Source organism: Festucalex cinctus, chromosome 1 (assembly GCF_051991245.1).
Source record: "Festucalex cinctus isolate MCC-2025b chromosome 1, RoL_Fcin_1.0, whole genome shotgun sequence".
Classification (NCBI taxonomy): domain Eukaryota; kingdom Metazoa; phylum Chordata; class Actinopteri; order Syngnathiformes; family Syngnathidae; genus Festucalex; species Festucalex cinctus.
In genome coordinates, this window is record NC_135411.1 from 13,769,464 (window position 1) to 13,783,534 (window position 14,071).

The 14,071-nt window shown below is 35.8% G+C and overlaps 1 protein-coding gene across 2 annotated transcripts in view; it reads right to left on the minus strand.

The window, feature by feature from the left end:
• Positions 1–5,518: 5,518 nt before the first annotated feature.
• The window catches only part of clstn2a (calsyntenin 2a), a 173,142-nt gene continuing 164,589 nt past the window's right edge, over positions 5,519–14,071 (minus strand). For both annotated transcript variants that reach the window (XM_077518142.1, XM_077518143.1), the window contains exons 13-18: positions 12,685–12,890; positions 12,417–12,584; positions 10,313–10,458; positions 9,993–10,113; positions 8,182–8,372; positions 5,519–8,113 (exon numbers count right to left, since the gene is read on the minus strand). In XM_077518142.1, the coding sequence (XP_077374268.1) occupies positions 7,895–8,113; positions 8,182–8,372; positions 9,993–10,113; positions 10,313–10,458; positions 12,417–12,584; positions 12,685–12,890 (1,051 nt within the window). In that variant the 3' untranslated portion in view covers positions 5,519–7,894. The remainder of the gene's footprint in view (positions 8,114–8,181; positions 8,373–9,992; positions 10,114–10,312; positions 10,459–12,416; positions 12,585–12,684; positions 12,891–14,071) is intronic.

The following is a 14,071-nucleotide window of genomic DNA, read 5'->3' on the forward strand; positions in this document are numbered from 1 at the left end:
TGCTGGTCTGATTGTTACTTTTGTTAGGGCCTGTGAAAAACTGACTGATGTGGCGTGTCATGAATATCAGTTTGTGCGTGCGTGTGTAAAAATTCTGCTGAACAGTAACGGGGCCACACTGAAAAAGACAAAATTGTAAAATTATGCAGAGAAAGATATTCAAATTAATAAAAAAAAAAAATATATATATATATATATATATATATATATATATATATATATATATATATATATATATATATATATATATATATATATATATATATATATATACATATAACGGAAACCTTGAAAACTATTGGGGCGGTCGAGCTTGTTTCCCTTCTCCAACACAGCTGACGTATGATCAGCTGATCAGCAAGCTCTGCATAAGCCTGATAACGATCCTGTTGATTGGAATCAGCTGTGGTGAAAGATGAAAACCTGGACTTTGGACTTTGGCCCCCGAGGACCGAGTTTGCCCACCCCTGATTTTAGTGTCATGACCAGGGTTGTTAGTTTCGGAATTTTCATTTCAGTTTTTATTTCGTTTTAATTTCGTTTTCTGTTTTGTTTTTTAAATTTAATTCGTTTTCAGGGTTGTTCTGTTAATTTTTTATTAGTATTAGTTTTTTTTTTTTTTTAATCCTTATTTTTAAGTTTGGTTTTAGTCTTGCTTTTTTAAAACACGTGTATTACTTGTGTACAGTATTTAATAAACATAGTGGTACAATGAAAAACGCAGTTCTTACCTCGCGTTGCATTTCAGCTGAATTAAATGAAAAATCAGACAAGTTGGAGCCAAAAGTCAAACGCGCAAAATTGTCATCTAAGAGTGACATCATCTGAAGATGCTTTTCTATTGGCTGCTGCTAGATGACGTCACTTCTGTGTGACACACTTTCAAACGTCCTTATTCTGGTTAATATTGAAATAAATATACTTAAAATCACATTGAAAATCAACTCTGAAGGCTCATATATTAAATGAATTATTAAATACTAAAAAACTAAGGATATTTTCACAATAATTAGTTTTGTAAACGTAGAATGTAGGATCAGTTTTTTGTTTTTTTGTTTTTTAGAACATTTTCATTATTTTAACGATTTATTTTCATTAGTTTTTGTTAACTTAATCTTGGTCATGACATTCATTCAATAAAATTACAACTTTTTATTATAACTAATCAGTCTTTATCTCCTTAAAACTTACACTTGCATATTTTTTTTGGTAATATTGGGAGATGTTATGCTTTTAATAATCATAAGAATATTTTTCTTATAAAATTGCTTTATTGTGTTCTGGATAATATTTTTGTAATATGACAAAAAAAAAATACAAATATAATTTTCTCATAAACAGCTCAACTTTATTCTTGTAAGGATACAGATAATAATAAAAAAAAAAAAACTTTCCCCCTTATACATTTATTACAGATGGCATCTTTATAAAAAATAAATAAATAAATAAATACATAAATAAATAAATACATAAATAAATAAATAAATACAAATTTAAAAAAAAAATCCTGGAAGACGATGCAAGACTCCTTTAAAAAAATAAATAAATAAATAAAATAAAAAATCTACTGTATGTGTCCTCCTGTAATTGAACGACTTCAACTTTTTTCCTGCTAATTTGATGATTTTCATTTCTTTACAGTGTGGCCCTTATAATCATCCCCACATTCCAGTGACCACATGTCAAAGGTTCCTCTTAAAGCCAGCTACATGTCTGAAAGGGGCTTCAATCCTAAAAAAAATGAAAAGAAATTCCTTTAACGTTTCTTAACTTGCACTGGACAGGACACTAAATGTATTTTGACCAAAGTATTCCATGCTAGGAAGCCATGTTGGCGCGCGCACAACACATTCATGCATCTAGTTTCGGTGTGCGTCTGGAGCTGTGCTCCTCGGTGGCGAGCGCCATCGCTAGCTAGTGCTAGCATGCTAATAATGGCAGTAAGACGAGGTGGTGGAACTTTCAGATATCAGACTGGATCTGTTTTAAAAGAGCGCGATCTGCTAGTGAACGTTCACTGCCGTTGACGGCTAGACACGTCAAAGTTCCGTCTGGGCCGGCAGTGATCGAACTCGGATGAAAAGTTTGGAACGGACGTACAAGCGTGACCTCTTGTGCCGTATCAGCTCATGACTGAGAATGCAGATCACACACACGCACACACTGTAGACCAATCACGTTTTATTTCTGAATAAAGGCTTGAGTCACTTTTTTTTTTTTTTTACATTTGAGTTTGTATTCTTCTTAATATTATTGTGAGTGTGGAATCTGATTCTGATGTCAATAGTTCTTTGATGCGTTTTTTTTTTTAAACTAATCATTGATGTTGCATTCAGGTGAATTTATTACAAAGATGCTGGTGATGAAGGGAGGAAAATGTAAAGATGTTTCTTCAATGCTGCTTTATTATTATTATTATTATTATTATTATTATTATTATTTTTAAAGATGGCTGGTCTGGCTGTGTCCTTCACTTGTAGAATGTATGGAGCGATGGTTGTTGTCAGATATGAAATGTGAATAAAAGAATAAAGTGAACTTGAGAAATTGTATGCTGCAATTTATTAATTTTTAAGATGGATGGGGGCACAGGTATCTGGACTTGATTATGTAATATGTCTGCTACTGTTAAACATAACTATGTTGAAGTGAAACTAATAATTATCATGAATTATTTTGATATTACAATTAACTCATTCACTGCCAATGACGACTATAGACGTCAAAATCCAAGCAAACAGCCAGTGCAAATTTTACAAGAAATTTGAATTTAGTTTTAGTTATTCATTGTTTTCATTCATAGTTATTAATCATTGTCGTTATGAATAACAACGATGACAACAATCTCATTGCTAAGTGCTACCATCGTGCGTAGAACGGATTCCTGTTACCCTACAACACGGGCGTTGACGTTCTTGTGATCGGTCTTGGTCTTACTGAGACCACATACTGGGTCTAGGCCTCCAAAAGTCAATTTTAGTCGACTAAAATTGCTCTTTATTTTTGTTGACTAAAGTTGGATTAAAACTAAAATACAATCAGGTGACTGAGTTATGACTAAGGCTTTAATTAAATTTAGTCAGAAGACTATAACTAAAACTAAATTATTATTTTTTATATATTAAAATTTTAATTTTACATTTTCTTTTTTTTTTCTTTTTTTCAAAATTAACACTGGCTGTTTGCTTGGATTTTGACGTCTATAGTTGTCATTGGCAGTGAATGAGTTAATGAGCCAATTTAAAACATGTAAAAAATATTTCATGCTCTTGAAATCATTTTTATTTAATGTTCAAAATAAATTGAGACAAATTGATGAAAAATTAATCTAGATATTTTAATTAACCAATTTTCATGTAAATTAGTTGAGTAGCCCTGGTTGTAGAGCGCAGTTGGAGGCGTGGCTCAACATGGGGTGGACCTTAACGTTTGACTCCACCCACACAGATTCTCGAAGTCTTGGCAATTGCTTTTTATTTATTTTATTTTATTTTAAGTATTTCTGAGGCAGCTTTAATTAATGATGCGCCCTCTTAGTAAACCAAACACCTCTGAAAATAAAAAAAAATCCCAAATATTTTGGATTTTATGGGGATTACGCCTTTTCCTCATTAAGCGATATATGTGCATATTGAGAGTAAAATACTTAAAAGTGACAGTGTGTTGAATTTATTGATTTTTCAATGTTACATAAAAAAACAAAACGTAATTTAAATACTATGCAAGAAATGTTAACATTTTTCTATTGCTTCCAGGAGATTGACGTTTCGCTTCGCTGCCATCTTTCTGCTACGGATACTCAAAGGAGACAAATTTAGCCTTTTACTTTTAGACAATCCTGGATGGGAAAGAATGTGAATTGACTGGGCCAAGGATCATTTGTGCTCCAAATTCTGTCAAGTGTGCAGTTTCCTGTGGAGCAACTCATGTCTGATTACCGCACTCAAGGCTACTGATGCACTCAAAGCACATTGGGAAACAAGCAAGCAGCCATTCGTGAGACTTGATACGTGTCCTACCGGTGCCACACAAATATAGACAAAAAAAACGACAATTCGTGTCTTTTGAAAGGATATTGTCAACAAGAATAGTGGGGGGGACTGTAGTAATGTATTCTCACTAGTACGAGGTCCATTAGTGTTATTGAATGTGTAGTGTTCCTCTGTAAAAGGCCCATTAAGCTGCTAATTAGCAGTTTGTTCTTCTTTACCCTCGGGGGGGCCGAAGAAAAACAGACAAAAGCAAAAAACAAAAAGCAAGCAGACCTGCAAAAATTAACTTATGAATAAGTGAGTATTGCCATTTATCCATTTCCTATATCCTCATTTGGGTCGTACGTGAGCTGGAGCCAGCCAATCCCAGCCGACATTGAGCAAGACCCAGCCAATCACAGGTAGGCACTTAAGCCTTTTTTTTTTTTTTACGTAAAAAGTAGCTTCTTTTTTTTTTTCTCTCTTTTTTTTTTAAAGTAGGTATTAAAGACCAATACTTCATGTGACCTACAAATAATGGTACGACTAAATGCTATTTTAATTGTATGATAGTTTTTTGCTATCACACTGTTGAGCAGTTTGGAATAAGCTATGTGCGAATTAAGTTTGCGCATGCGTGGGGGGAAAAAAACCGAGGCTACCAACTACCCTATCGATTTTAATGGCGGAGATTTAGAGTGGTGACAATCTTTGCGTTAACCGTACACTTTAAAGCTTGCAAGTAAACTTCCCCGATGTCAGTAAACCACATGCTATGCATGTTAATAAAAAATAGCAACATTCCAGCGGTTGAAACGTTTCTATCAGAGCAGATTCCATTGGATCCAATTCATTTTCAATGATCGTTTAGTAGTTTCGCCTACCCATAATGCACCTTGAATTCGAGATGCGCACATCGCTTGAACTGATTGAAGCATGAAAACTTTGAAAACAAATTAACAAATTTCAATTAATGTCAAAATTTAAATATAGGCTAGTCTTGTATTTTGGCTTCACATTTTATATCTGACTCTTGACTTTATTCATCCCGTGACAGTCAAAAGTGAACATCCGGGAATAAACAATTATCCTGTTTTTCTATTTGACGGGACTTTGGCGCCATCTTGTGTTTCCTCATCCCGTGAGGGAATCAAAATGGTCGCAGAATGGTCCGTCGGAAAGCCGCGGCCCCCAGCTAATACTTCAGCATTGTAATTTAAATTTGAAGATGATTTTTTTATTTATTCATTTAATAAAGTTTTAAAACAATGTTTTGACAAGTAGTAAACACTTTTACTAGCCCTTTTCAACAACTTTTTACTTGTTTTGACTGAACTGCATTTCAGCTTTCATTTTTAATGTAAAAGACTAACTTGTATTTTGTACTTGCCTCACAGTTTTTATTTAGGTTAGCCCACTTTTCGACGAAGCATCTGCACTTCTACCACCTGAAGTCGCAGGTGAGCCAAACTACCTTTCAATAAGAGGCACAATACTCCCCACAGGCACCATTTGACTTTGTTCCAGAAGAGTGAGGCATTCATACATAGATTCTAAAGTCTTTATTGGTCAATATACAGAAAGCAGTGGGATGACCACTACAAAGAGAAATCTCAACCATTTGTTTACAAATAAGAAAAACAAAAACAAATATATAAAAGAACTGTTCACATAACTCCTTCTTTACAAGGGTCGCTTCATGTATGTTTCATGAGTTGCCCTGTGAGAAGCACAACATGACAAATGACAAATGTCTCACACTGATGACATCACAACTAGGAGCTAACGAGAAGGGAGAGCTACTCTTGAGATTGGATCATCATGGTACAGAAATGAAGTCATTGGAGATGGTAATTGTTGTTTAGGGGTAAAATTCGTGAGATTTTTCTGCTCTTAAAGGGAAATGCACTTCTTGTGCAAAGTTTTGTCAACATTTTGCGGTTGAGCAACACTTTTAACATAAGATTAAAACACCTTTTTTTTAAAAATGAGTTTTCTTTCTTGGAGGCACTGGAGAGGAATTCAAACTGAAGAGATCAACTACAGCATGACCTCTTTCTTTAAAACTGCTAACAATACAGACTACCAACAATATATTATTATTATTGTTGTTATTATATTGGTTTAGTATCTGATTGGATTATGCTAATCATTTCAGCATGAGGCCTGCGCTCTAAAAAGAGAATTGTTGAACCAAATTAAGTCAATATATTAAGTTTAATGAACTCAAGTGATTTAACTTAATGACCTCATAATTAGTTGAACTTATTAATATGACTTGTATGAACTTAATTCAATTGTGAGGTAACTCAATTAAGTTGGTCAACAATTCTCTTTTTAGAGCGCAGTTGGGTCAACAAATCGTTATTTTAGAGTGTGCACGACAGCTGTTGGGCAGATCCTTCAAAAGAGGCGTCAAGCTGTTTACTGTCAAACTAAACAAAAGAAATAAATATGAGTTGTGTATTCAAATTTACCTTCATGTCTTGTCTGCTATCTTAATGTTAACACAACGAAAATGTCATGACAGTACATGCTAACGTTTAGCATGTTTTTACTATACTGCCCCCAGGTGGCCGAAAATGCACAGCACAAATGTCCATTAAAAAGTGGCAAAAATCTTTTTTTTTTTTTACATTCCATTTAATTGTGTCATTACCGTATGTTTTTCTAAAGTACTGTTCCATCAAAAAAGTGATATTTTTCTTATTTAAATTTTTTTTATGGATTATTAACGCCATTCCATTCATTTCAATTTGAGATCAATTTTGAGTTCAATTCAACTCCTATCTCAAGGCACCACTGTCATCATGTCTGTCTTGTCCTTTCTGCAAATGGCATTTTACAATCCCAAAAGTATGTTTTGCTTTATAGTAGTAGTCATGCAATGAGATGTTTCTGAGATAAGTGCACAAATCGTATCAGCTTTCGGCTGACGATGGAAACGAGGACACACGCTGAACGAACTGTTACAAACTACACTAAAGGCCGACGTTGAGCTACTTCCCGTCTCTCGTGTCATGTTGGAGAATAAAGCAGTGCAAAGACCAACAAAACAAGATTGTTCTCTACATTGTGTGCAGTTTTAAATAAACTCAATTTACAAGTCATTTGCTTTCGATAGCAACCTAAAAAAATAAATGCTACAAAAGGAATCTGGGGGGGAACAAAATGCATTTCATTTCAAATTCACTACTCACAAGAAGTTTGGGATATTCGCTGCTGTGGGGAAAATTACAGGATGAACCAAAAATTTTCAAACTCATTCACTGCCATTGACGGCTATAGACGTCATCAAAGATGGGCTAGTAGTGAGTGCAAAAATATTGTTTCGGCGGGATCAAAAGTTTGAGAACCACCTTGCGAGTATTGACCTTCTCTAAACTTTTTGAATGAACATTCCCAACTGTTTGTTTCCGTACTTTTTTTGCAGGACTTGCTCTTACCTTCCAGTCTCTCATCTGTAACCTGCTGATGTCACTCTGACACCCTTTTCACACTGCACTGACTCAACGTGAGAGTCACGCAGCAATGCGGGAATTACCAGGAAGGAAATTCAAAACGTTTGGAGAAGCTTCACCTGGTGTGCCTGCATTTTTGGTTCATCCTGAAATGTCAACTTTCTTTTTTTGCGAGTAGTGTACGACTTGGGCGGGAACGATATGCACGTTAACGCCATGCTTTTTTGTTCATGAGTTTGGAAGTGGACGCCTGCAAATGGAAAAGTAACGACACAAAACTGTTTGGAGTTCATGAAGACCAGTTAGACTGTAGTTTGTACTTTGTCCAGCAGGGGGCAATGTTTGCTAGGAAATGACAGCAAGGGCTCGAGGCTGTGTGTGTGTACGTAAAGCAAGAGAGAGAAGAGAGAGTGATGCGTGTCCAAGTATATGTGCAGAAATATTTTTGTTTGTGTTGTGTGGTCAGTATGTTAGGGACGAATTGTGCCACTTGAGCTTCCGCTCCTTTGCCATTTCCATCTCCCCCTCATCTTCTTCCTCCGCCTCCTCGTCGTCGTCCTCTTCCTCATCGTCGTCATCGCTGTTATCCGACTCTGCATTTGCCATTCCTCCCACATGTTCTTCATCCTCCTCTTCGTCCCTGCACAGCTCTTCGCTGAGCGCATGGGCGCCTCTCACATTCTTGAATTCAAAACCAAAATCAGGAATGTTGTTGACACAGAAAAAGTTTTTTCATTTTCATTTTCTACCTCCATGGGGTTGACGGTGATGTTGAGCGCAGATTTGCCCCAGTCCTCCTCGGGCTCTTTGGCGCCGTCCTCGTCCTCTCTGGAGGCCTCCTGGTGAGTGGCGTGGATTCTGTACACGCCAATCACCACGATCACCACCAGGGCGGCGATGCACACCACAATAACAACTGTGGCTGCTGGAGGTGCTGGTCCTGGACAGAGAGAAAAAGTACCGTTTTAACACTGGTTTCTACGGAAACGTATTGCATTCCCATAGGAAAAAAAAAAAAAAAAAAAAATCAAATTTTTTTGGGAGCTTTGTTTTTTGTTTTTTGTTTTTGAGTATTTTTCTTTATTTTTGTGTTTTTCTGAATATTTTTTTCTGTTTTACTGATTTTTTTGTCATACAAATTACTCTGAAAAAACAGAAAAAAAAATTACTTCAAAAAACAGGGGGGGAAATGACTCAGGAAAACAGGGGGAAAAACATTATTTTTAAGAAAAAAAAAATATTCCAAAAAACAGAAAAAAAAATCCAAAAAACAAAAGTAGGTGCTCTGTTTTTTTTCTGTAATTTTGTTTTTTTTTGGACCTCAGAACTCCAAGTGACTTGTTTCAGACCACTGACCTGTATATATGACTGGATAGCCGATAGCCCATACACGAGGTCACAGGGCGGCCATCTTGTTACTCCCACCTCACAAGCAGACTACTGTATAAACTATACGGTATACTTACAGATGAGACATATACAGCTCGTAGGCAGTTAGTATAAGGCCGGAGGCGGGGTGGGGGTTTTGGTTCCGTTTTGGGTTTTTTCCCTTGTTAAAAAAAAATAGTGACCAATAGTCGACACAATTAGGGAACGGTGATTTTGGGTGCCAGTCCGAGCTCTAATTTTAATAGTTACAAGTCTCACCTGAGTATAAGTTACAGAACCAACTTAAAAACGAAAAAAAAAAAAAAAAAGTATATATATTTAAAGTTATTGTTTTTTTTTTTTAGTATTTTGAATAAACACACAAGAGGAAACAATCATGTGTACGATTTAAAAAAAACAACACTTTTAGCATAATATTGAGCATTATAATTAGCTCTACAATGAAAATATTGGACATGACTTTTTTTTAATATGCAATCTAATCTAATCTCGTAACATTTTAAATTGTTTTTGCTACTTTTTTTGTCATTCCAAGCAAAAAGAAATACACACAACAACAAAAAAAAAAGAAAAAGGTTGAACAGGCACTGTAAAAGGGTTCTGAATAATTTTAACATGGAATATTTAGTCGTAATAATGTAAATATAAAATTAATCTGTCACAATATCTTAGTCCTTTGTGTCTTTCCAAGCAAAAAAAAAAAAAAAAAAACATAAAAAAATAACTAAATAATAATTTCATTCAATTTAAAACTCAAGGTCCAACAGCAACTATACTAAACTAAACTACTAAATAATGAATATATATTGTTTAATTCATTCATTTATTAAAGAAAAACATTAAAGTCTACACATTGTTAATGTGGTTAAAAAAACAAAAACTAAAACAAAAAAACAATGATTTTCTTTCAGACATTTAAGTGAGCTCTGAGCTTTTGAATAATAGTGCTTATACACCTTTATAATAAAGAAACATATTTTTATTTTTAACTACATTTGCTGAATAGCGACACTAAAGTTTTTTGTATTTGATGTAAAATAAGGTAAAGCACAAAATAATGGGTGACTATAAATTCTATTTTCTCGGCATCTGTTTATTAACCATTTTGGATTGATACATTTTGAAGAAAAAAAAAATAGCATGATGTCATTTAGAAAGTATCAAGCCTTACCTGTCATGTGGGAATTGGGAGCGTGTATCATGAGTGGGTGATGAACGGCTCTCATGTACTGCGTCTGAGCGGCCATATGATTGACATGCTCCACCGGCTTTGCGTGGTGAACAACGCCGACCTGAAGTGGCACAAGAACACGAGATTGCGCACGCGGCAAAAGACAACGCGAGTCAAGCGAGTGGAGTGCGAGAACGGGGACGACGGCGAGCCACTCGAGCGTGAGGTGGCTGGAAAATCATTTGCGAGCGAGCGACGTGTCCTCAAACGGAGAGAGAGAAAAAAAAAAAAGTGGCGCTCGGATGAAAAGTGAAAATTACCTCCAGGATGAATTCATTGCTGGTGTAACGGCCGTTAAGTTCCGAGCAGGTGAGTCGGAACCTTCTTTCACTCAGGGTGGCGGGTCGCCAGTTCCTGTAGCGCACCTGACGCAGTGCCTGCTCATAATGAGCCATGGAGTCCACACCTTGCACACACAAAAACAACACGTTGCCTTCAAATCAAATGAAATCAAATCAAATCAAATCAAATCATTCACAATCAGGAAATTATCCAATTTCAAAACTGTGGATTTTTCTTTTAGCCTTTTTAAAGTATACAAGGCGACTTGCCAAGTCCGAATTCAATGTGGTGCCAGAAAGTCTCCGATTAAACTCCAGAAATATTCATTAGCACACCCAAGTACGAACAGATTTGTGAATATGGTTGTATTCTCTGTTTTGAAGTGTTGCTCCTTCTTATGCGTAGTTGTAGTAGTTAGTAGGGTTTAAAATTAGCATCTATGCTAATGTCCTTTAGCCCGTCTATGGTGTTTTCACATTAAATGTTAGCAATGATAGCAAACTTTCATGTGACGTTATTGTGGTACTTCATTAAACTGATTATTCTCAACTGGTGGACCGTGGACAGCTAGTAAAAAGCTTACATGTATTTTTATTTTGAATTTTATGCAACAGTTCAGAGGCGTACGTGACCACAAAATTAGGTAAGTAGTAGTAGCTGCCTCGCGCCTTAGCCGCTAATTTACTCTGACTAGCGGACGTCATGGCCAGGGATTTGCTTTTGGCAATACATCAAACTAACCCATCAATCTTGAAATACATTTAACTAATTTGCTCCCAAAAACGTATAAATATGTTTTATTTTAAATGTTTTAAGCATCCCAAAAACGTAGTTATACGTATTTGTTTGTTTGTTTGTTTTAATGCTAGAACATAGAAGGCTTTGATGCAGCCTCTGAACTGCAGAGAACAGAACACAATGGCAGTAATTACAAAAACGGCCAGCAGGTGGCAGCAGAGTATAAGAGCTCAACCAGGACCATGTGGAAAACAGTGAAACAGTGAAAATGGCTGGGAGTGAATGAGTTAAAAAGTCTTTTTAAATAAGTCTGAATGTATCACACGCACATTTTTTTGGGGGACTGTCCGAAACTTAAAAGATTTTGGGAAGGAATTAGGAATTTCTTTTTATTGTATTATGGATGTTTTAATTGTTCAGCACTTTGAGTTGCATTTGAATGTATGAAAGGTGCTATATAAAAGTTTGATTGATTGATTGATTGATTTTAATTAAGGCTTGAAAAACTAAGACGTTTACAATATGTTTAAAGAGTATGTTTTACAAATATTCTAAGCATATAAGAGGAATATTTTAAGGCTTACACTTTTATTATTTTTCATATATCACCTAATGCAGGTGGTTTTAGAATGCAATCCCATGGTGAAAATTACTGTACAAATGTCTTAGAATTGCTATCACTTAAACTTTTAAAATGTTCACAATTTACTCAATTATTTTAGGATTTAGGTTTGTTTTTTGTTTTTTTTGTTTTTTGTTTTTTTTGTTTTTTGTTTTTGTACTTATGGACAATGTTTGTCCCGTCTTTTCAGATCACTACTATAAATCTGAGACAGGTTTGACAATTAATTTGCCAGATGCGGTTAATAAAAGGGAGTCTGTTCCACATTCTGAAAAAGGTCTCAGTTTTTATGTACAACGGGAACAAAGAAGCCTCTTTCTGCTGATGAAACAGTCCAATAACTTGCAAAAGTAATGACATCACTGAACATTTCAAGAAAATGCTCATAACGTCTCAGGGGTCCTCAGAATGTCTCCGAGGTTAGCGGAGCGATCTTTTGCGTTGGAAAGTGTTGTGGTAAGCCTCTTGAAGAATGCCTGAAGGTGTCAAAATGGCCTCTGCAACCTTCTAACTGACCTTTTCCTGACATGGTCAGGAAAAAAAAAAAACTGCCTTAAAGCAATAAATAATTCTCACACAAGACAGCATCTCACACTGAAAAAAAATATGCAATGGAAGCTTTAGCTGTGGTGGATATATAAGGGATCATCATCCCCTGACCTCAACGCTATTGAGAGCACAAAATAAATCCTGAAAATAGTCCGCAGGGGTTAAAACCTCACCATATATGGATATTCCCGAGGTGGAGTTGGTGGCGTCCAGGTGTTTTCCCAGCAGAGCGCTGTGATGAATATGCAGGCTCTCTCTTTCGGGATTCAGCTCGTCCCCAATCACCAGGATATCGCAGTAATCCAAGTTGTGCATCACCTCCGTCACACCAGGCCTGCGAGCTGCATAACGGCGACAGAAAAAAAATAAAAATGATACAACTCTTAACAATAAACCACTGACAACGGCGTCAGACATTTCCCGCACATGCCGACATCTCACATCCACTGAAGCCGTCTCCTTTCATTACTGTGCTGGTGATGTAAAGCTCCTTGAAAGGTGCCACGCCCAGCGGAGCGCGAAGGTCAGCGGCGGGTCGGATGAGTCGGTTGGATCCTGTAATGGTGATTCGCGGTTCACTGGGCGGCTGCACCATGACGACCGCCTTGACGTCTGGGATGGAGAGACACGCGTCCTCGCCGAAGCACCTGACACACAAATGGTACGGTAAGATGGCAACTGAGTGATTTTATGTTATTTATTTAATATTTTTCAGGATAGAGGCAAGTCTGAATTTAGAGTTGCACGTTCTCAATGTAATAACATGTGCCATCCAGCACTTTGGTCTACTGAAAGAGATTCAGCATGATTCGGAGCAAGAAGGAGGAGAGAAGCTCCTCAACTTAGTTGAACAAAGTATTGTTGTTGTATGCTGTTTGTACGTAATACGTTCGTAATTACTAAAATCCACTGTCTATGGTGTTTCGCAGTAAAATCCTACTATGCTAGCATTAATCTAGTGGACTTTTGTTGGCTAAAATTACATTGTTTTATTGAATACTTTGGTGTTTTATGTGCAGTAATGCTAGCATTAAGCTAGTGGGCTTCTCTTAGCTAAAATTATATGTTTTTTTTTCAACATTTAGTGTTCAAATGTACTATAATGCGAGAAATAAACTAGTGGAGTTTTTTTTTTTTTTTTTAAGCTAAAATTAGATTGTTTCGTTTAACATTTTGGTGTTTAAATGTGCTCTAAAGCTAGCATTAAGCTAATGGACTTTTGTCAGCTAAAATTATATGGTTTTGCTTAACATTTTGGTGTTTTATGTACTACAATGCTAGCATCAGGCTAGTGGACTTTTGCTAGCTAAGATTATTTGTTTGTTTTGTTTTTTTAATATTTTGGTGTTTCAAAATGTGCTCTAAAACTAGTATTAAGCTAATGGACTTTTGTCAGCTAAAGTTATACGGTTTTACATAACATTTTGGTGTTTTATGTACTACAATGCTAGCATTAGTGTAGTGGACATTCGCTAGCTAAAATTATATGGTTTTGTTTAATGTTTTGGTGTTTAAATGTGCTCAAAAGCTAGCATTACGCTAATGGACTTTTGTAAGCTAAAATTACACGGTTTTGCTTATCATTGTGCTTATCATGGTGTTTTATACTTAATTTTAAACTAAGAGTGACAAATAACGTCAAGCAAACACGCTTGTGACTTATGTGGAGAATTGGGCAAGAGAGTGAGAACAGAAGGCTAAGGAATACTTTAAAATGTGTGTTTTAATAACTTTTAAATGTTTTTAAAGTACGGCTGTCAAAATCAAAGCATTAACTCTGGAGATTAATTTAAATTCTTTAAAGCATAAAAAAAAATTAACCCAGTTA